Genomic DNA, 23,610 nt, shown 5'->3' with positions numbered 1-23,610 from the left:
CCAAGGGGATTTAAAATAGTGCCATTGCAGGTGAAATGTGTTTGGGAATGCCTGTATTTGGTGAGAGAACCGCTGCATTGCCAAACTTTTCTGCATTATTTAATTATTTCATAAAATTTGCACAACGCTTGATTGCAAAAAAAAACCAAAAACCCAACCCCAATTCCCCCCCCCCAATTGGAGGGATTGGATGACTGCCTATCATGAATTGCAGAGGGTTAGACTAGATGATCCTTGGGGTCCCTTCCAACTCTACAATTCTATGATTCCATGAAAACAAAAATGCCTCAAAGAGGTTTACAAAAAAGGATAGATTAATAAAATTATCTTAGAAATGCAGCGTTGTAAAATAATCCCAAGGATCATCCAGCCCAACTCTCTGAAATGCAGAAATCGCAACTAAAGCATCCCTGACAGATGGCTATTATGAATAAGAAAAACTAACAGCAATAATTAAAAACTCTTAAAAAGTTAACAATGGACTAAGAAGAGAATTAAAACTCGGGCCACCTTTCTAAACATCTGGACAGGCTTGTCTAAGCAAAAATGTTTTCAGCAGGCTCCAAAAAGCATAACGTGATATCAAGAGGCAGGTAGTTCCACAGCGCAGGCGCTGCCAGCTGCGTGAAAACAACTGAGTTCTTGCAAGTGTCCTCAGGTTTATTCCAGCCTGATCTGTGCACTCCCATGAGTGTCTTTAGGAAAGGGTTTTTATATGAATGAATCGGAACCCGTCCGTTCGATGTTGACAAAAATCGGGGCACTGGTGGTTTAAGATGTTTTCATTCATCTTTTGGAATGCTAAGATGCCTTCAGAAAGCGAGGCCTCTTTGCCGTTCCTCTTCCTTCCTGCCTCTCTTCCGTGCAGCACATTATTCGGAACGCATATTTCGGAAAATTGCACTCGCAGCCTTGCCGACTGAGCCCTCTAGGGAGGGTTAATGACACAGCAGATTAAAGTTGGGGGGGGGGAGAGATTGGGAAAGATTAATTCCAAAAGGGGCTTAGTGACAAGCACATGAACTGACACGAGATGGGGGGGGGGGAGAGGATGGTTTGAAGCAGCTGCTTCCGTGGGGAAAGGAGGGAAGACTAAAGTTGCCCCAATCCAACACCCAGTTTTGGGTCTTCCTTTTGGAAGAAGGAATCAGAGAATCAGAGAATTTTAGACTTGGAAGGGGTCTGAGGATCATCTAGTCCATCTCCTGCAATGAAAGAGGCAGAACTCAGCCTGTTTGAGTTGCTATCAGTTTCACATCCTTCAAAGGTCCACTCAGCCCTGTGTCCACCATGTGTGTGTGTGTGCGCGCACACACATAATAATAATAATAATTTATTATTTATACCCCAGCCACTCTGGGCGGCTTCCAACAAAACAGTAAAATACAATAACCTATTAAACATTAAAAGCTTCCCAATACAGGGCTGCCTTCAGATGTCTTCTAAATGTCAGATAGTGGTTTATTTCCTTCACATCTGGTGGGAGGGTGTTCCACAGGGCGGGTGCCACCACCGAGAAGGCCCTCTGCCTGGTTCCCTGTAACCTCACTTCTCGCAGGGAGGGAACCGCCAGAAGGCCTTGGTGCTGGACCTCAGTGTCCGGGCTGAACGATGGAGGTGGAGATGCTCCTTCAGGTATACTGGACCAAGGCATGAAAAGTTGTGTTTAAATGTTTTTGCACGCGCTACGCATTTCTAAATGAACTTTGGAGACCAAGTGCTGGGTATTGGTTAGAGCGCAGGGCCAGGAGCTAGGAGAGCTGGGCTCTCAAATCCCCCCACTCAGCCATAAAGCTCACTGAGTGCCCGGGGGGGGGCAGTCATTGCCTTCTCTCAGCCCGACCGACCTCGCAGTTATGTTGCGGGGATTAAACAAGGAGGGAGAGGATGAATGACAGCTCCTTGAGCTCCTTTGAGGAAAAGGTGGCGTATAAATTCAGTTTAAAAAATTCAAAATGTGCATTATATATACATTGAGTACAGTCATACCTCATGTTATGTCCGCTTCATGTTACGTTCTTTCAGGTTGTGTCCTGCGGCAACCCGGAAGTACCGGAAAGGGTTACTTCCGGATTTTGCTGCTCGCACATGCGCAGACACGCAAAATGACGTCATGCGCATGCACAGAAGTGGCGAATTGCAACCCGCGCATGCGCAGACATGCTGCTGCAGGTTGCATTCTTTTCATATTGCAAACAGGCCTCCGGAATGAATCCCGTTCGCAACCAGAGGTACCACCGTATTTTATTTTTAGCCAAAGGCTGCATTGCGGAATTCAGAGAAGTGCAACATCTGAAGGATTCCAGTCTGTCTATTATTATCATCATTATTTACATTTATATCCCACCGTTCCTCTAAGGAGCTCAGAGAGGCTTACATAGTTGCCCTCCTCCCCACTTTACTCTCACAACAACCTTGTGAGGTAGGTTAGGGTGAGTGAGTAACTGGCCCAACGTCACCCAGTGAGTCTCATGGCCAAGTTGGGTTTTGAACCCGGGTCCTGGTCCAGCGCTCTAACCACTGCGCAGCCCCAGCTCTCAGCCTGGTAGTTGCCGAAAATACCAGTTCATGCAGGAATCTGCAGGGAATGAATTGATCAGCCCCCCCCCCCCGTGTTTGCGAATAAACCCCTGTTGCATAGAGAGAGAGAGACAGCCAATATATTAGTGATATAATAACGGAAAAAGAGCTTTGCTGAATCCGGCCAAGGGCGCATCTAGTCCGGCATTCTGTTCTCACAGCAAGGAGCCCTCTCCTCCTCCATGAATTTGTCTAACCCTCTTTTAAAGCCTTCCTAGGTGGAATCTAGACACATATAAAAAACGCTGTGAACATGCTTTTTTAAAAGAAGTTTTATATATATATCGAATTTGCCATTTGCTCAACATCGCCATCTAATGGCACATTTGAACAATGCACTTAAAACATTATATTTGCAGCTATGTTGGTGGCCATCCCTGCCTTCTGGGGGAGTGAGTGCCATAGTTTAATTGCGCGCTGCGTGAAGAAGGACTTTCTTCCCTCCATCCCGAACGCTGCGATAGAATTGTCCCCGAAACTAGGCAGCTTCCTCTGTTTCTGACTTTTAATCCTGCAAAAGCCACAAATGCCCGGCCCGGTTTTTGTAGAGCATTGCGAAACCTGCCTGTGGCGTTTGCCCATTCTTTTAAAAATGTCTGTACAGGGGGAGAGAAAGAGTTAATAGGTAGAGGCTTATAAAAGGGCTTAGCCCGAGGTTTGGGTTGGTTGGTTGGGAAAGGCAGTTGGGAAAGCAGTTGGCAGACAGTTGGAATTAGAGAGACAGTTAGTGCAGTTGGTTCTTGTGTGAGAGGAGGTAGAAAAGTTAGAGGCAAGATAAAAATAAGACTAAGAAGGTAAAGAGTAACAAGGTTTTGAATGCAGTTAGAGTTTACTTGTGTCTGCAATAAGCTACACTCTTCTTTGTTAACTTAAGAACCTGACTGAGACGAAGTGATTTACCAGGGAGGACCTGGTTGGTGGCAGCGAATTAGTGGTGTACGGATCAATAGTCCGTGAGACCACCGGGGGCTGCGTAGAAACGCCACACTGCCTCTCTGGGCATCGCAGGCGTTGCCATCCAAACTCTTCGACATCCTGTCAGATCTGGAAACCCATCTGTGCATCAAATAGGCCAGTGGTGGCGGCAGCAGCAGTTGCCAAGCAGGGAAGACTCCCTTCCCCCAGCCTCATTTGGGGGGGGGGGTGCAAATCAGGACTCTGCTCTCTGCTTGCAGCTTTTAATGCAGATGAAGAGCGACTCCTTCCTGGTTTATTTATGATGCGAAATGCTCCTGGAGTCAGTCCGTCTCTCTCTCTCTCTCTCTCTCTCTCTCTCTCTCTCTCTCTCTCTCTTGCTTGGATGGCTCAGGATGTGGAAATGTTCAGGGAGTCAGGAGAGGATATATTGTTTATTAATATCCTTCCTAACTTTTTACTTTCTTGGGCTCCATGATCACTGCAGATGGTGACAGCAGCCACGAAATTAAAAGACGCCTGCTTCTTGGGAGAAAAGCAATGACCAACCTAGACAGCATCTTAAAAAGCAGAGACATCACCTTGCCAACAAAGGTCCGTATAGTTGAAGCTCTGGTTTTCCCAGTAGTGATGTATGGAAGTGAGAGCTGGACCAAAAAGAAGGCTGATCGACAAAGAATGGATGCTTTTGAATTCTGGTGCTGGAGGAGACTCTTGAGAGTCCCATGGACTGCAAGAAGATCAAACCTCTCCAGAAGGCTCCCTGGAAAAGACCCTGATGTTGGGAAAGATGGAGGGCACAAGGAGAAGGGGACGACAGAGGACGAGATGGTGGGAAAGTGTTCTCGAAGACACCAGCATGAGTTTGACCAAACTGCGGGAGGCAGTGGAAGACAGGAGTGCCTGGCGTGCTCTGGTCCAGGGGGTCACGAAGAGTCGGACACAACTAAATGATTAAACAACAACAACAACAAACCTGCTGTTTCAGAATGCTTTGGGACCAAGTTGCTCCCAGGAGTTGCATTTGCAAAACTCCGGGTGCCCAAGGCTCTCCTCCCAGACTCACCTGTGTGCCCGTCACGGTCAGGTTGAGAGTGGTGGGGCGATGCTTCTGGGTCTCCTCTGGGGTGGGCGAAGGGATTGGAGACCCCGAGGGTGAGGGGGGCACCTCCTCCAGCCCGTTCCCTTCCTCCTCCTCTTCGTTGTCATCGATCATCTCAAACTCCTGGAAATCGTCCTGGAAGGTGGAGATGGGGTTGGGCTGCTCACATCTCTCCAGCACCAGACAGTCCTGGCAGGGGGAGAAAAACAAAATCCTATTAGATATTTGGATATATTTGGGCTACAAATAAATTAAAAAATGTAGTCAAGCTGTTTTGTGGCTTGGAGAAAGAGCTGGAATTTTGGGATTCCTTACCTATCTCACAGTACAGGAGAATACAGTAAAAAGGAGCGTCGTGTTTTGAATCTTACTTATACTAAACATTCCATTAGTTGTCCCATTTGAAATCTCTTGGGGCCCCCCAAAAAAAATTAAAGGGGAAAAAAGCTGGATGTACATTTCCAAAATAGAAGATAAAAAACAAATAAAATAAAACCTACATACAGCAACAGTGTTCTGTGTTGTGTAGGCTCCTATGATGTAAGTCATGGGCCCCGCCTGCTAGCCTGCTCCCTCAAATATCACTGGTTTGCTCTTTTCTATATATAGGGTGCCTACATTCTGCTCTCTATAATTACTAATAGTTTGCATCACATATTTACACCTATTATTATTTCATGTTATAGCAAGTTTCTAGAGACTAGATTATGAGTCTTTGTAAACTGTGTTTCTAAAGGAACTTTTGTTATTGCCAAATGCCATTATTAAGTTTGTTATGAATAAAAAATCATTTTAAGTTAGAGCTTAAGAATTATTTCACTATTAATATACTTCTTCTTAATTGTATTTCAGTTCAACAATTACTTTGGTAAAATACCGTACATATTTTGTTATGTGCAAATGGCTTGAGATATGTATTAGGCCCATAAATTACCATATAGCATATATTCAACACAAAAAACAGCGCCAATTTGTTGTGGACAAAGGACAGCTGGACATATAAAGGGCCCCATTACTTTCAGCAGCTGAGGGCCTCATCAAACCTAAATCCGGCCCTGAGCCATATTCATATAGGAGAGGGCTGTCAATGGCTACTCGCCAGAATGGCTCCGCTCTGCCCTCTACAGTCAGAGGCAACAAGAACAACAACAACAATAATTTATTATTTATACCTCGCCCATCTGGCTGGTTTCCCCAGCCACTCTGGGCGGCTTCCAACAAAGATTAAAAATACAGTAGTCTGTTAAACATTAAAAGCTTCCCTAAACAGGGCTGCCTTCAGATGTCTTCTAAAAGTCTGGTAGTTGTTTTTCCTCTTTGACATCTGGTGGGAGGGCATTCCACAGGGCAGGCGCCACCACCGAGAAGGCCCTCTGCCTGGGTCCCTGTAACTTGGCTTCTCGCAGGGAGGGAATGACCAGAAGGCCCTCGGAGCTGGACCTCAGTGTCCGGGCAGAACGATGGGGGTGGAGACGCTCCTTCAGGGATACAGGCCGTTTAGGGCTTTAATGGTCAACACCAACACTTTGAATTGGGCTCGGAAACGTAGTGGGAGCCAGTGTAGGTCTTTCAAGACTGGTGTTATGTGGTCTCAGCGGCCGCTCCCCATCACCAGTCTAGCTGCCGCATTCTGGATTAGTGGTAGTTTCTGTGTCACCTTCAAAGGTAGCCCCACGTAGAGCGCATTGCAGAAGTCCAAGCAGGAGACAACCAGAGTGTGCACCACTCTGGCAAGACAGTCTGCAGGCAGGGAGGGTCTCATCCTGCGTACCAGATAGAGCTGGTAGACAGCTGCCCTGGACACAGAACTGACCTGCGCCTCCAGGGACAGCTGTGAGTCCAAAATGACTCCCAGGCTGCGCACCTGGTCCTTCAGAGGCACAGTTGCCCCATTCAGGACCAGGGAGTCCTTCACACCTGCCCCTCCCCTGTCCCCCCAAAACAGTACTTCTGTCTTGTCAGGATTCAACCTCAATCTGTTAGCCGCCATCCATCCTCCAACTACTTCCAGACACTCACACAGGACCTTCACCACCTTCCCAGTTGCTGGAAACCCCAGGGGGGGGGGGCGTTGATGTTGGGATTCAAGCCTTTATCAGGAGAAACTGGCCACTCTCCAGGCACCCGGCTTGATCTCCTGTTGACCTCCCTGTCTGCATTCCCCAGCAGGATCCAGGCAGAGGTCGCGATAGGCGATCCTTCTCAGAGTGAGAAGAACACACCCCCTCTTTCCTGCCCCCCCGGGCAGGGGAGAGAGATAGACAGAAACGTATTTACATTCCTTTATTTCTGTCTTTGCAGCGTTACAAAAATCATGACTGCTCTCTTCAAACTCCTGCAGTCGAGAGACAAACTCCTCCTGTACTTCCTGTACAGCTCATATTACACTCTGAGTTAATTCCGGTGCCCTCTGCACTGTGAATTGACTGTCCCTCTGTTTCCCACGGAACAGTCCCAACATTCCCATTATGTTTTGCTTTCAAGCTACCAGCTCGCGGCCGCATTGCTTCTATATCGTAACATACTCCCCCATATGAATCAATGTGCGCTGCGAGCAAAGCGTGATCCAGAGAAGAAAACAAACAGTTGTTATACATATAACACTCTCCTGTTGTTTCAGTTCCACCCTTGGAACTACCCGCCACTGGTTTCCCCAGTGTACCTCTCTGGTTGTCTGTCTTCCAAGGAATGAGTGCATCTGCATTACCTTGGCTAGGGAATGTAGTGTTACGCTTAGCAACTCTCTGTTGTGTCTTTGTCTCTGACTTAGACACAGCTTCAACCTGTCTTGAGTTGTCAACAATAGTAACACATGCTACAGCCGAGTTAGCAAACTCTTTTGAATACCTCTTGGGTGGTACGCCCTTTGTAACTCTCTCAGACCTGCGTATGAGGTGCTGATCCTCTCTGCTCACTGGTTCAGTCTCAGGACTCTTTGGAGAACCAGTTCCAATAGTAAACAGTGGTTCATCCTTCACCTGTGAAGGTCTATCCATTGTGTGAGATTTCCTCTCAATGACTGTGTCAACTGAGCTCTTTGAGCTATCACTGTCACTCTCAGTACCACTGTAATCAGTAAAATCATCATCATCATCTGAATTGTCCTCAGTGGGAAATGTGTGAACAATTACTCTCTTCTGTTCAGGAGCACTCTCTAGAAATTTTGTGGGAATCACTTGACCAGATTCAGACAAAATTACTCTGTAGAGACCCTTTTCATAACCCACAAAAATGCCTCTAGCATTCTTTACTCCACCTGGAGCATCAGATTTCACATGAGACCCAAAAACCTTAAAATGGGCAACAGAAGGTTTTCTGTGGAACAGCTTCTCAAAAGGAGAACTTCCCAAATCTTTTGAAACCTTTCTCATCCAACTGTAACAAAAACACATTAACGATTCCGCCCAGTACTCATGTGGCAAATGTGAACTCAGCAATTGTGCCTTCATGCCATTTTGCAATTCTTTGTTCACTTGCACACAGATACTTCTGTTCCATGCTTCTGCAGAAACAGCAGTCTTGTGCCTTATCCCTTTCTTATCCAGGAAATCCTGAAAATCCTGCAAAAGAAAAACTGGCTTTTCATCTGTGAAAAGACAATCAATGTTAGCATCATGAACATTCTTAACCTTGTCACAAAACTCTTTAAACCTTTCTAAGGCTTCTTGTGGTTTCTGCAATATATATACCCACACATAATGAGAGAAATAATCCACACACACAAGATAATATCTTGCATTGCCTCTAGACGGTGCTAGAGGACCAATCACATCAGCATACACTCGCTGAAAAGCTTTGGTTACTTTTGTCGTCTTCTGGACGTTTTTCGACACACCTGCGAGAGAAATCATGTTAGAATCAGATGCATTACAATTTATGCAATCACTTTGATCAAAAGTCAACAAATACAGTCCATCTTTCTCTCTGGCAGAAAGATACAGCTCTCCATCTTTGAAGATTTTGCAGCTTTCTCTATCATAGGACAAAGTCAGTCCTTTCTTTGTGATCTGCGAAACACTCAGCAGATTGAACTTTAAATCAGGAACCAAATACACATTGTTAATAGTCAAGTTCAGACTCTCTAGATACACAGTTCCAAACCCGGTCGCTTCCAGCTCCTGACCGTTGGCTTGTTTCACAGTGAAGCTTTGCTTCTTAAACGTTGAAAACAGATCTCGCCGCGACATCATGTGTTGCGTCACTCCAGTGTCCAAAATAAAAGCGTTTTCCACTTCTGGTGTGGCTTTTAGTGACATCAAAGCCATAGCTGGTTCCACTTGGGACTTGGTACGACTTTTGCCTGACACCTCAGGCTTTGCAGAGCTTCCCTTAGCTCCTTTCTGCTGACGTGGCCTCTTACAGTTCCGCTGAAGATGCCCAGGTTGGCCACAATTGCGACAACAAACAACGTTCAGAGCTTCAGCTTGCTCTTTCCTTGCAATGGCAGTGGGGGCGCTACAACTCCGAGCTTCTCTCCCCCTGTCAGCAACATCCATTGCAGCAAGTACAGGAACAGCAACAGTTCCTTCACTCCCCCTTTTGGGGTCAAAGCTCTCCTCAGCTTTCAATGAGCTTTTAGGAATTTGGCCAGCACCATCTTGGCTCCCCCCTTCTGGGGTAGTACACTTTCGGTTCTTGTTTCTCACTCCAGCTTCACAAGCTTTTCGGAGCTTCTGAGAGAACAAAGCCATCTCAATCTCAAGCCTCAGCTTTCAGCAGTGAGCTTGTAAAATTCCAAGAGTCTATTGGCTGTTTACTGCCTCACTTGGCAGCTAAACGCAGGCTGTTTTGAAAGTCCCTCCAAGAGCAGTGAGATAATAGACAAAACAAACGCTGTTTACCAGCCTCTCACAGTCCCAGCCCCTCTTCCGTTGTTGGCTAGTAACTTTCCACTTTACTGACGTTTCGTTGCTTAGCAACTGGACATTCCAGGCTTATCAAGACTCAGGTATGCGAAATATGTGGCTCTCTTTCAGTGCTGGTTTCATCCAAAAGCAGACACTCAGTGAACCGAAGAATGCTTCAATTCACATTCACTCTCACAGCCATAAAATCACCATACCTTGAGGGAATCCGTTGCTCAGCAAAAACACCTCCTCCGGTGCTCAGCCGTCCTTGTAGCTTCCATCCGCCCGCTACCACATTCTTTCTTTATCTCCTTGCAGAGGATGAAGTACGATCCATCAACCTCTCTTGCTGCTTTCATGGATCAAAACCATCCTCTGCTACCATATGTTGGGATTCAAGCCTTTATCAGGAGAAACTGGCCACTCTCCAGGCACCCGGCTTGATCTCCTGTTGACCTCCCTGTCTGCATTCCCCAGCAGGATCCAGGCAGAGGTCGCGATAGGCGATCCTTCTCAGAGTGAGAAGAACACACCCCCTCTTTCCTGCCCCCCCGGGCAGGGGAGAGAGATAGACAGAAACGTATTTACATGCCTTTATTTCTGTCTTTGCAGCGTTACAAAAATCATGACTGCTCTCTTCAAGCTCCAGCAGTCGAGAGACTAACTCCTCCTGTACTTCCTGTACAGCTCATATTACACTCTGAGTTAATTCCGGTGCCCTCTGCACTGTGAATTGACTGTCCCTCTGTTTCCCACGGAACAGTCCCAACATTCCCATTATGTTTTGCTTTCAAGCTACCAGCTCGCGGCCGCATTGCTTCTATATCGTAACAGTTGCTTTGGTGCTTGGATCCTGCGTTCAGGCTTCCCATAATGGGCATCTGGGTCGCCTCTGTGAGAAGAACAGGATGCAGGATCATATGGGCCACTGGCCCGATCCAGCAGCCTCTCCTTGTGTCCTTATGGGATCTTCTGCTCCGCAATTTCCCAAGACGGAAAGTGCTGACCGTCTTGTGCCTTCGCAGGGTGCGAAAGAGCTGGCAGGGAAGTCTCTCTCCCTGACTCAGCAGCAGGGAACAGGCACTGACTCAGCAAACGCACCGCAGGTGACCTGTCAACCACCGGCTCTGCCGAAGGTGGCTTCCCGGCACCAGCAAAAGACCCACATGGGCTAAACAAGGAAGGGAAAGTCTCCAGACCCTCTTAACCAGGGGTCGGCAACCTAAGGCCTGGGGGCTAGATGCGGCCCAATCGCCTTCTCAATCCAGCTCGCGGACAGTCCGGAAATCAGCGTGTTTTTACATGAGTAGAATGTGTGCTTTTATGTAAAATGCATCTCTGGGTTATTTGTGGGGCATAGGAATTCGTTCATTTTTTCCCTTCAAAATATAGTCCGGCCCACCACATGGTCTGAGGGACAGTGGACCAGCTCACGGCTGAAAAAAAGTTGCTGACCCCTGCTCTTAACTCTGCAACTAATCTGGAATGTGGCAGCCAGACTGGTGACTGGGAGTGGCCGCCGAGACCACATAACACCCTCCTTAAAGACCTACATTGGCTCCCAGTACATTTCCAGGCACAATTCAAAGTATTGGTGCTGACCTTTAAATCCCTAAACAGCCTCGGTCCAGTATATCTGAAGGAGCATCTCCACCCCCATCGTCCAGCCTGGACACTGAGCTCCGAGGGCCTTCTGGTGGTTCCCTCCCTGCGAGAAGTGAGGTTGCAGGGAACCAGGCAGAGGGCCTTCTCGGTGGTGGCACCCGCCCTGTGGAACACCCTCCCACCAGATGTCAAAGGAATAAACAACTATCTGACGTTTAGAAGAAATCTGAAGGCAGCCCTGTTTAGGGAAGTTTTTAATCCTTGATGTTTTATTGTGTTTTTAATATTCTGTTGGGAGCCGCCCAGAGTGGCTGGGGAAACCCAGCCAGATATGTGGGGTTATAAATAATAAATAATTATTATTACTCCAGGGGAAGGTGTAAAAATTGCTCCCCCCTCCCCCCCCACACTGGGGGCTTCAGTGATGCTCCTTGAGAGATCAAAGCTGCTTCTGTTTTGCTCTCCTGTGCCTTTAACAGTAGCCGAAAACACAGGAATTAAACTGGAATTTTCACCTCCTGTTGCAGGATCTGGTTCAACTGGGTCAATAATAATAATAATAATAATAATAATAATAATAATAATAATAATAAAATTCTGTGTGTCTGTGTGTGTGCATGGCAAAAAGACATTCCTTAGACACCTTTTCCCAAGTCTCACTCTAAAGGGCACCAGACATTTATCTAAGGCAGTGTTGGCCCTAAATAGCTGTGATTTCTGCATCGCAGGGGGTTGGACTAGATGTCCCTTGGGGTCCCTTCTACAATTCTATGATTCTATGACTGGGAATCGCAAGCAGGGTCTGAGGCATCCACTTGGCCACTGCGAGACAGGACCCCTTTGGCCTGGCCAAGCCGTTGCAGGGCTCTCCTTAGTTTCTCGTGATTCCTAAATGGAACCTCCATGGACAGAGCCAGTCTACTTGAGGATGGCAGCCAGCAAGAGGAGGAAGAGGCTATTGCTGTTGCATCCCACTTGTGTATCGGGCTGGCCTGATCCAGCAGGAAGATTCTGACATTCCTATTTTCATTGAAAGCAAAAGGAAAACCCGGGAAACAAAAGTTTTGAGAGTTATTCGGGAGCAGAGGAGCTGCAAGTTGTGGAGCTCCCACAGAGCTGGGCTCTGGGGCTTCTGCAAGAAAGAGGACGTCGGTGACAGATCTGGTGTCCAAATGCCACCGATCCCTCCTTGACCCCGTCCACTGCCCCTCTCACCTTCTCATAGTGGTCCGAGTCGTAGTTAAGGCCAATGCCACAGTCGTCGGTGATCTCAGACAGATCTTCGTCATCAAATTCCTCGAGGCTGATGTCCTGAGGAGGCCTGGAGAAGAGAGAGGAGAGAGGGGGTGCCTGTTAGTGGAACGTTGTGAGATGGGGGACAGGGGCAGGGATAGGGCTGGATTTCGGCCCTCAGCTACTGAAGGTAATGGGGCCCTTCATATGTCCAGCTGTCCTTTGTCAACAACAAATTCTCACTGTTTTTTCTGTGGAATATATGCTAGATGGTAATTTATGGACCTCAAGATTCTCAAGAGTCCATGGAGTTTTCTTGGCAGGGATACGGGAGTGGCTTGCCGGTTTCTGCTCCAGGTGGATCACTCTTGAGACTCTGGAGAGTCCCATGGACTGCAAGAAGATCAAACCTCTCCATTCTGAAGGAAATCAGCCCTCAGTGCTCACTGGAAGGACAGATCCTGAAGCTGAGGCTCCAAGACTTTGGCCACCTCCTGAGAAGAGAAGACTCCCTGGAAAAGACCCTGATGTTGGGGAAGATGGAGGGCACAAGGAGAAGGGGACGACAGAGGATGAGATGGTGGGACAGTGTTCTCAAAGCTACCAGCATGAGTTTGACCAAACTGTGGGAGGCAGTAGAAGACAGGAGGGCCTGGCATGCTCTGGTCCAGGGGGTCATAAAGAGTCGGACACAACTGAACGACTAAACAACAACAATAGGTATCTCAAGCCATTTGCACATGTTGCCATGCAACCAGTGCATGCAGAATGTAGGCACCCTATATATAGAAAGGAGCAAACCAGGGATATTTGAGGGAGCAGGCGAGCAGGCGGGGCCCATGACTTACATCATAGGAGTCTACACAACACAAAACACTGTACCTGTATGTAGGTTTTATTTTATTAGCTTTTTCTCTTCTATTTTGGAAATGTACATCCAGTTCTTTTTTCCTTTTAATTTTTTTTGGGGCCCCCAAGAGAGTTGGGCCCTAAACTATAGCTTGTTTAGCTTAAACGTATATCTGGCACTGGGCAGGACCATGGAATAAGGGACCACCAGGAAGGCTCCAGGCATCTCAACATTAAATTCAAAATGGATCTTAACCGCCCTGAAAAATGCTGCTCTATCTTAGAATCATGGAATTGCAGAGTTGGAAGGGACCCAAGGGTCATCTAGTCCAACCCCCTGCAAAAAAAGTGTTCTTAAGATGCTGCTACATCCATTAGAAGACTCATACAGCTGGAAGGGACCACGAGGGTCATCTAGTCCAACCCCTGCAATTCAGGAATCTTTTGCTCAACACGGGTCTTGAACCCACAATGCAGAGATTAACAGCCTCATACTCTACCTAATCAGCTGTCCCAGAGCTTCTCTCAACAGTTCAGCCTTCTCACTCACAGCCTAAGCCCAGTCTCCCTCCCTGCTCTTCCATAAATTAGCCAAACGTTTTCCTCTAGCTCTAAGAAACTCAGACCTGGGAGGACTCTCCCAAAGCTGTTTGGCAGCGGAACAGACCCACCCCTCCCTGGACTCTCTAACCCAGGGGTCAGCAGAATTTTTCAGCAGGGGGCCGGTCCACTGTCCCTCAGACCATATGGTGGGCAGGACTATATTTTTGGGGGAAAAGATGAACAAATTTCTATGCCCCACAAATAACCCAAAGATGCATTTTAAATAAAAGGACACATTCTACTCATGTAAAAACATGCTGATTCCCGGACCATCTGCGGGCTGGATTTAGAAGGCGATTGGGCCAGATCCGGCCCCCAGGCCTTAGAATCATAGAATCATAGAGCTGGAAGAGACCACAAGGGCCATCGAGTCCAACCCCCTGCCAAGCAGGAAACACCATCAGAGCACTCCTGACATATGGTTGTCAAGCCTCTGCTTAAAGACCTCCAAAGAAGGAGACTCCACCACACTCCTTGGCAGCAAATTCCACTGTCGAACAGCTCTTACTGTCAGGAAGTTCTTCCTAATGTTTAGGTGGAATCTTCTTTCTTGTAGTTTGGATCCATTGCTCCGTATCCGCTTCTCTGGAGCAGCAGAAAACAACCTTTCTCCCTCCTCTATGTGACATCCTTTTCTATATTTGAACATGGCTATCATATCACCCCTTAACCTCCTCTTCTCCAGGCTAAACATGCCCAGCTCCCTTAGCCGTTCCTCATAAGGCATCGTTTCCAGGCCTTTGACCATTTTGGTTGCCCTCCTCTGGACACGTTCCAGTTTGTCAGTGTCCTTCTTGAACTATGGTGCCCAGAACTGGACACAGTACTCCAGGTGAGGTCTGACCAGAGCAGAATACAGTGGCACTATTACTTCCCTTGATCTAGATGCTATACTCCTATTGATGCAGCCCAGAATTGCATTGGCTTTTTTAGCTGCCGCGCCTACCCATGCTCTAACCAGCTGAGCCTCCCCACCTGCAGGCTGGCTTCTGTGATGGTTCTCCTCATCGTTTTATCTTAGAAGGTGAATTCATCTTTTGCACAAATGCAAAATATCTCTGCCCACGCAGCAAAAGTCTCTCTCAATCCTCTCCCAGGTGGTGGACCCAGAGAGAAATAGTGGTCCTTTGTGGGGGGCGAGATAATTATACGCCCGTCCTTCTCCCAACTCACTGGCTCAGTGGGGTGGGGAAAGCAATTGGGAGACCCCCAGCTGTGCTCTCTTCCTTGCAGACAAAACAGCAGCCGCCCTCCATCTTCCTTCATTATCCCATGTGTTATTAAGTACATCACGCTTGCAGCATCCCTGCATCTCTGCAGAACAACTTGAGCAGCTTACGATCTGAGCCAGCAGTTCCCAAAGTGGGGGGGGGGGGCTCTAAGAGGCAAGGGGTGTCGGCGATGGGGGGAAGCACTGGAGGTGTAAACGGCTATCAGACATCGAAAAGCTGGTATCCCAGCATCCAGTTCATCCATTTTGTTGCCTTAATCAAGGTAACTAGTTTTAACCGGATCCTGCATAATTGTGCAATTTCTTGTTCTGAATTTCATGGGGGGGGGGGTGTTATCTTCCTGAGTAGGTCTGAAGCAAAGCACTGTTCTGAATTATTATTTTTTGTGGGACATTTGGGGTGAGATTATGGAACCGACGAGGCAGTGGCCCCAAAAGGTTTGGGAACCACAGGTCTAAAAAAACAACAATCATCAGAATGTACTGTTTCTGATACATCTGGCATTTCTTCTGCTCCTTAGATAAACCCGTTATCTCATCTGCCTTCCACCCCTCCTTGCCAAGCCCTGAGCTCTCTGCGCCAGCCAGGCCTTAATTGCCCGACATGCCGTCATTAATGTTTCTTGCAATTAACATTTTCACAGTAGTAATACGATTTCCCCGCAAATCCTCACGTATGTTAACCACAGGCTTTATATAACCAGAGAAATGCTTGGCTGCTGTACAAGCGCCAGAGATTCCGGTGGAGCTGGGCTGCCCCAATGTCAGCTGCAGACCTCCCCTGCAAGGGGCAAGGGGCAAGGGGCACGCATCTGCGTGGCATGATGGATGTCCCATAAGGACATCTGACGAAGCTGAACGTTGATGGGGTTCAGGACAGATAAAAGAAAGCACTACTTTGGATGGCGCATAAACTATGGAACTCACTGCCACAGGGAGCAGTCATGGCTGCTAACCTAAAAAGGGATTGGAAAAATTCATGGAGGAATGGGCTATATATATATATATATATGATTTCTTAGTTTACAAAAATACATGCATTGTCTCTTTTTTCAAGTTGTGTTTTATTTGTTTTATTTGTCAGTTTTATTTGTTGCAAAGCATAAGTGTTGCATACAGTGTTAGGTTAGGAAGAAAAGAGGGGGGAAGAGGGGGAAGGGGGAATGGTGAGTGGGGTGGGGTTCTTCTTCTTGTTGTTTAGTCGTTTAGTCGTGTCCGCCTCTTCGTGACCCCCTGGACCAGAGCACGCCAGGCATTCCTGTCTTCCACTGCCTCCCACAGTTTGGTCAGACTCATGCTGGTAGCTTCGAGAACACTGTCCCACCATCTCGTCGTCCCCTTCTCCTTGTGCCCTCCATCTTTCCCAACATCAGGGTCTTTTCCAGGGAGTCTTCTCTTCTCATGAGGTGAGCAAAGTCTTGGAGCCTCAGCTTCAGGATCTGTCCTTCCAGTGAGCACTCAGGGCTGACTTCCTTCAGAATGGATACATTTGATCTTCTTGCAGTCCATGGGACTCTCAAGAGTCTCCTCCAGCACCAGAATTCAAAAGCATCTATTCTTCGGCGATCAGCCTTCTTTATGGTCCAGCTCTCACTTCCATACATCACTACTGGGAAAACCAGAGCTTTAACTATATGGACCTTTGTTGGCAAGGTGATGTCTCTGCTTTTTAAGATGCTGTCTAGGTTTGCCATCGCCTTTCTCCCAAGAAGCAGGCGTCTTTTAATTTCATTGCTGCTGTCACCATCTGCAGTGATCATGGAGCCCAAGAAAGTAAAAATTCTTTTCTTCTACTTAGTGTATTTGTGGGGTTTTGTGTCAGCGTCACTTGTGGGAGTTCTCTTACTATTCGCTTGTTGTATTTCCTTGGTAGTGAGAGAGGTTAGGGGTGGCCTAGGGCAGAGGTAGGCAAACTAAGGCCCAGGGGCTGGATCCGACCCAATCGCCTTCTCAATCCAGCCCGCAGATGGTCCGGGAATCAGCGTGTTTTTACATCAGTAGAATGTGTGCTTTTATTTAAAATGCATCTCTGGGTTATTTGTGGGGCATAGGAATTCGTTCATACCCCCCCCCCCAAATATAGCCCAGCCCCCCACAAGGTCTGAGGGACAGTGGACCAGCCCCCTGCTGAAAAAGTTTGCTGACCCCTGGCCTAGGGTGTGGTTGGTTGTCTTTGGTTGGCTATAGTGAGATTTGTGTGTGTGTGTGTGTGTGTGTGTGTGTGTATTTGGATCAGGTTAGCCAGATTGATTTGTATGCTGTCGGCGGATTCTCGTCGTTGTCTTGTTGGGCTACATATGTGATAAAGGGGACCCATGCCAGGGCAAAGGCATCCTCTTCTATTTGTCCCCATGTCAGTTTCAGTTTACTGGTTAGTTTTTCTAATAAGGCTGGTACCTCAGGTTAGATACACTTCAGGTTACATACGCTTCAGGTTACAGACTCCGCTAACCCAGAAATATTACCTCGGGTTAAGAACTTTGCTTCAGGATGAGAACAGAAATCGTGCTCCGGCGGTAGCAGGAGGCCCCATTAGCTAAAGTGGTGCTTCAGGTTAAGCCCAGTTTCAGGTTGAGAACGGACCTCCAGAACGAATTAAGTACATAACCCGAGGTACCACTGTACTATTTGATACCATTGGTCCATGCTTATTCCTGACAGGTCTCTCCAGCTATGATGTTTCTGGCTGCTGAGAGTAGGTGGGCTATGAGTTCTTTATGATGTGAGTGGGCATTATTGTCTGGGAAGATGTTCAGTAGGGCCAGTTCTGGGGTGACTTCTAAGACTTGCTTAGTTATTTTGCATATTTCTGGTATGATTGATGTCCAGAAGAGTTGGATTTTGGGACGCTTGCTAGTCAGGAAGGCTGTGTTCTGCCTCCACAGTGGGAGACAGCGATGCTTCTGAATCCCAGTTGCTGGAAACTGCAGTGGGGAAGAGGTGTTCTTGCGCTCGGATCCTGCTTGCTGGTTTCCCACAGCACATGCAACTGTTCAGCTGCTGTGAGAACAGGATGCTGGAAGAGATGGGCAAGATTGAGGTTTGATGAGGCCCTCAGCTACTGAAGGTAATGGGGCCCTTAATGTCCAGCTGTTCTTTGTCCACAACAAATGGTTGCTGTTTTTTGTGTTGAATATATGCTATATGGTAATTGATGGACCTAATAGGTATCTCAAGCCATTTGCACATGTTTGCAACCAGTCCATGCAGAATGTAAAGGTAAAGGGACCCCTGACCATTAGGTCCAGTCGTGACCGACTCTGGGGTTGCGGCGCTCATCTTGCTTTACTGGCCGAGGGAGCCGGAGTTTGTCCGCAGACAGTTTTTCCGGGTCATGTGGCCAGCATGACTGAGCCGCTTCTGGCGAACCAGAGCAGCACACGGAAACGCCGTTTACCTTCCCGCCGGAGCGGTGCCTATTTATCTACTTGCACTTTGACGTGCTTTCGAACTGCTAGGTTGGCAGGAGCAGGGACTGAGCAACGGGAGCTCACCCCGTCGCGGGGATTTGAACCACCGACCTTCTGATCGGCAAGCCCTAGACTCAGGCACCCTATATATAGAAAGGAGCAAACCAATGATATTTTAGGGAGCAGGCTAGCAGGCGGGGTCCATGACTTACATCACAGGAGCCTACACAACACACAAACAATGTTGCTGTATGTAGGTTTTATTTTATTGGTTTTTTATCTTATATTTTGGAAATGTACATCCAGTTCTTTTTTTTCCCTTTAATTTTTTGGGGGGGCCTAACCTATAGCTTGTTTAGCTTATACGTAAATCCGGCACTGAGATGGGCCACGGGCCTGATCCCGTGGCTCTTTTCATGCTCTTATTAAATCTGGTGGCAGTGGACGGGCGAGGCCTGAGCGAAAGGGCCCATCCCCCCTCACCACCTTGGATGACCTGCTTCCATCTTCTGGCATCCTCCGCAACCCGACACCCTCTAGGTGTTCTGAACTACAATTTCCATCAGGCCCAGCCAGCCACAGCTGAAGATGATGGGAGTTGCGTACATAGCCCAAAACTCGATCTTGCCTCTTCCTCTTCCTCTCAGATCCACCCTGCCTGCTCCCTCACTCATCCCTCATCTGATGCTGCAGAGGTTAGCGGCAGAGGTAAGAATCTGCCCAATGGGACCTGTGCCAGATCCATCTTCCTCTCCTGATTTATTAAACTCTGTGCTTGCCCTGCCTCCTCTAATAGCTTGCAGTGCTTTCCAGCCTCTTGAAGAGAGAAAAGCGTTAGCCTGCAACTCAAACGGTCAGCGGTAGCAACGCCAAGGTTTCATTTAAGCCAAGGCTTGAATCCGGTTTTCAGGGTCAGACTCAGCACTGGCAAAACAAAGGGGACCCGATGGCAAAGAAGAGCAGTGCTGAGCATGTGCAGAGTGTACGTCACTCACTACCACTGAGCAATGAACTGCACATCAGGATTTAGGAAGCGTGGGTGAGCTTGGTGCCCAGTGAGCTCTCTCTCTCTCTCTCGGAAATAGGCAGTCAGTGGAGCCCAGTAGTACCCAAAGTGGGGATTTCCATGTCTTGGAGGAGAATTACCTAGGAGGGTACTAAGAGGCAATGGGGGTGGCAGGGGGCGCTGGAGACAGACCCTCTGAGGACGTTGATTGCTTATTTATTATGGGCCATGCTAGAGGGTATAGAGCAAAACACCTTCCTCAATTCTTATTGAAAGTTTTACTGCCCTCAGAGAGGAATACACCAAAGAAGAAGAAGAAGAAGAAGAAGAAGAAGAAGAAGAAGAAGAAGAAGAAGAGGAGGAGGAGGAGGAGGAGGAGGAGGAGGAGGAGGAGTTTGGATTTGATATCCCGCTTTATCACTACCCGAAGGAGTCTCAAAGCGGCTAACATTCTCCTTTCCCTTCCTCCCCCACAACAAACACTCTGTGAGGTGAGTGGGGCTGAGAGACTTCAGAGAAGTGTGACTAGCCCAAGGTCACCCAGCAGCTGCAGGTGGAGGAGTGGGAACGCGAACCCGGTTCACCAGATTATGAGTCTACCACTCCTAACCACTACACCACACTGGCAAGAAAATCACCTGTGTTGCAAAACAAAACACTCTGAACAACAACAAGCAACACGTTGGCTAATAATGTACTGACAATATTTGTATAACACCATTGTTGTTGTTGTTTAGTTGTTTAGTCGTGTCCGACTCTTCGTGACCCCCTGGACCAGAGCACGCCAGGCCCTCCTGTCTTCCACTGCCTCCCGCAGTTTGGTCAAACTCATGCTGGTAGCTTCGAGAACACTGTCCCACCATCCCGCCCTCTGTCGTCCCCTTCTCCTTGTGCCCTCCATCTTTCCCAACATCAGGGTCTTTTCCAGGGAGTTTTCTCTTCTCATGAGGTGGCCAAAGTACTGGAGCCTCAGCTTCGCAATCTGTCCTTCCAGTGAGCACTCAGGGCTGATTTCCTTCAGAATGGAGAGGTCTGATCTTCTTGCAGTCCATGGGACTCTCATGAGTCTCCTCCAGCGCCAGAATTCAAAAGCATCCATTCTTCGGCGATCAGCCTTCTTTATGGTCCAGCTCTCACTTCCATACATCACTATTGGGAACACCATAGCTTTAACTATACGGATTTTTGTTGGCACTGTACTGCTTCAAAATTCATAAACAGAAGACATATAGTATGTGCACAGAGTCACAAACTAATAAAAATCGAATAAATGTTCCATGAACAGGAATGGTAGGAGTGGTAAATCACTGTCAAGGATCACTGAAATGGAGGTAGAAGGCCTTTCCACAGTCAATATCCTACAAACATGAGATGATGGGTGCTCCGAACGCCATAATAGGGTGCTCTGGGCACAGCAGCAGACAGAACAGTTCTTCCAAGGTAACGAACTGTTTCAATGATAAATCTTCATCAGCAAATTAATAGTCCCCAAAAGTACATCAAATGGCCATGGATCAGTTATCACTAAAAAGTGCAGTAAGCTGATGTATTTGATATACTTTTGGGACTATTAATCCATTTCAGGGATCTTTGACAGTGACTTACCACTCCTACCATTCCTGTTCATGGAACATTTATTTGATTCTTATTAGTTTGTGACTCCATGCACATATTACATGTCTTCTGTTTATGAATTCTGAAACAGGATAGTGTTATAAAAATATTGTCAGTACATTATTAGCCGACATGTTGCTTGTTGCTGCTCAGAGAAGAATGGCAGACGAAACTGATGGAGTATGCAGAGGTGGCGAAACTGACGGGGAAGATCAGAAACCAGGAAGATCAAGTATTTTTAAAAGACTGGATGTTATGTACTGAGTTGAATAGGATCCAAACTGTAGCAGTCTGATTGGTCCTAGAACAATAGGATCCAAAAGGCAGCAGTCTGATTGGTCCTAGAACAATAGGATTCAGAATGCAGCAGTCTGATTGGTCCTAGAACAATGCAGCAGTATGATTGGTTGGCAGGAACCACCCAATCCTGCTCCAGATAGAAGTGAATCCACATCCTGATTGGCTTACAGTAGAATTCCAGAATTAGCCAATCATGTGCAGCCCATTGTGTAAATAATGTATATAAAGCAGATACTGTGAGGGGACATTCATTCATTCCTCCTCACCACTATGAGCTGAATAAAGAGCATGAAATCACTTTGCGACTCTGAGTATATTTCACTGGCGACGAGGATGGGATCCCGCTGAGCTGACTGCCACACACAGCACCGCAGCACCGCCAACTGCCGCACCGCTGCCTCGCACCGTGTATCCAGGCTTCAGCTCCGGGGCACAAGGAACTCAGAATGGCAGCCAACAGCAGCTTCTCGCCATTCAACCCAGCATCTGGAGACTGGGAAGCGTACGCCTCCCGTTTCACCTTCCTCCTAGAAGCCAAAGGGGTCACCGACGAAGAAGACGCCAAGAAGAGGGCGATATTCTTCAGCGTCTGCGGAGAGGAGACGTTTGAAATCGCCCGGGCTCTCCTTGCGCCTGAAGACGTCGCTACTGTTCCATACAAAACAATAATGGAACAGCTGAAGGGGCACTTTTCGCCGCAGCCCTCAGTGGTGGCTCGTCGAAATGCCTTCTACGCAAAGCGGCAAGCCCCTGGGGAAACCATAACTGGGTTTGTGACCTCTCTCCGCCAAGCCGCCCGGTTCTGCAACTTCTCAGAGCTGGAGAACATGCTTCGTGACCGCCTCGTCGGTGGCCTGAAGGATGAGAAGCTGCAACGACGCCTCTACGCTAAGAAGGACCTAACGTTCCAGGTCGCTCTGGAGGAGGCCCTGGCAACAGAAGCTGCCGAGAGGTCGACCCAAGAGGCACGGCCGAGCCTGCCATCCCAACCGAGGGTCCACCATGAAGACCTCACCGACGACTCAGGATCCGACAGGGAGGAGGTGCACCGAGTACAGCAGCGCACTCAAGCAGCGCACAGACCACAGCTGCCTCGACGAGAAGGAGGGAACTGCGCAAGCTGCGGGGAGAGTCACGAGAGGAGGACCTGCCGTTTCCGCAACGCAGAGTGCAGGCAGTGCAGAAAATCGGGACACATCGCCCGGGTGTGTCGGGCTCGGCCCACCCGACACCAGGCATCAGATGACCAATCCAAGAGCCCCAGGTCCCGGGGCCCAACGCACCAAGGCAACTCGACGGAGCTCACGGACTTCCAGGTATACCAGTTGCCCCACCCCAACGTAGAGAAAATTTATGTAGAGGTACAGATAGAGGGGGCCCCATGCCGCATGGAGCTTGACACGGGTTCAACTCTATCCATAATCTCGGCAAGGACCTTAAGGAAACTGTGTCCCACTGGGGGTCCCAAACTCAGGCCGGCCCCATTCACCCTCCGGGACTTCCAGAAACGTAAGGTCCCCACAATGGGGGTGGGGACCTTCAGGGTGCAATACCGAGGGCGGACGCGGCAACTGGACTTGCTTGTGGTCAAGGGCCCCTACATTAGCTTACTGGGATTGGCATGGTTTGGACCACTGGGGCTAGCTGTCACCGGGGTGAACCACACTAGCTTACAAGTGGACGTGGACGCCATATGCAAGGAATTTCCAGGGGTTTTCGATGGGAAATTGGGACAGTATACGGGCCCCCCCATTGCGCTACAGCTTGACCCCGCAGTACGACCGGTCAGGCTCAAGGCCCGCCGGGTCCCGTTCGCCTTGAAACCCCGTATAGACGAGGAATTGGACCGACTCGTAGAGCAAGGAGTGCTGGAGCCGGTGCCTAATGCTCCCTGGGAAACCCCAATCGTCACACCCGTCAAGCCTAATGGTTCGGTCCGCATCTGCGCAGACTACAAATGTACCATAAACAAGGCCCTCACGGCCCACGCATACCCAGTGCCAGTGGTCAGCCATGTCCTTGCCACCCTGGCTGGGTCGAAAATTTTTGGCAAGCTGGACTTGGCCCAAGCATATCAACAGCTGCCAGTAGATGAGGCCACAGCAGAGGCACAGACGATTGTGACGCACAGAGGAGCGTTCAGGGTAAAGCGGCTGCAATTCGGTGTCAGCGTGGCACCAGGCATATTCCAGAATATAATGGACTCTCTACTTAAAGGGATTCCTGGCGTCACCCCCTTCTTCGATGATGTGTTGATTGCCGGCCCCACACCAGAGGAGTTTGAGGACCGCCTCCGCACCGTTCTGCACCGTTTC

The 23,610-nt window shown here is 48.4% G+C and overlaps 1 protein-coding gene and 1 long non-coding RNA gene across 2 annotated transcripts in view; one reads left to right on the top strand and one right to left on the bottom strand.

Annotated features, from left to right (window-relative positions):
• MAPK8IP2 (mitogen-activated protein kinase 8 interacting protein 2) overlaps positions 1-23,610 on the bottom strand; it is a 56,776-nt gene that overhangs the window by 16,167 nt on the left and 16,999 nt on the right. The window contains exons 2-3 of the mRNA XM_081022694.1: positions 12,265-12,370; positions 4,562-4,786 (exon numbers count right to left, since the gene is read on the bottom strand). Of these exons, the coding sequence (XP_080878820.1) occupies positions 4,562-4,786; positions 12,265-12,370 (331 nt within the window). The remainder of the gene's footprint in view (positions 1-4,561; positions 4,787-12,264; positions 12,371-23,610) is intronic.
• Positions 3,151-3,939, top strand: LOC308486531. Its single transcript, XR_013991132.1, has 2 exons — positions 3,151-3,374; positions 3,455-3,939. It is a non-coding gene; the product is annotated as an uncharacterized lncRNA (long non-coding RNA).

Source organism: Podarcis pityusensis (assembly GCF_964106645.2).
Source record: "Podarcis pityusensis genome assembly, chromosome: 10".
NCBI classification, from domain to species: Eukaryota; Metazoa; Chordata; class Lepidosauria; order Squamata; family Lacertidae; genus Podarcis; species Podarcis pityusensis.
This window is presented reverse-complemented; position numbering and strand designations above follow the sequence as displayed.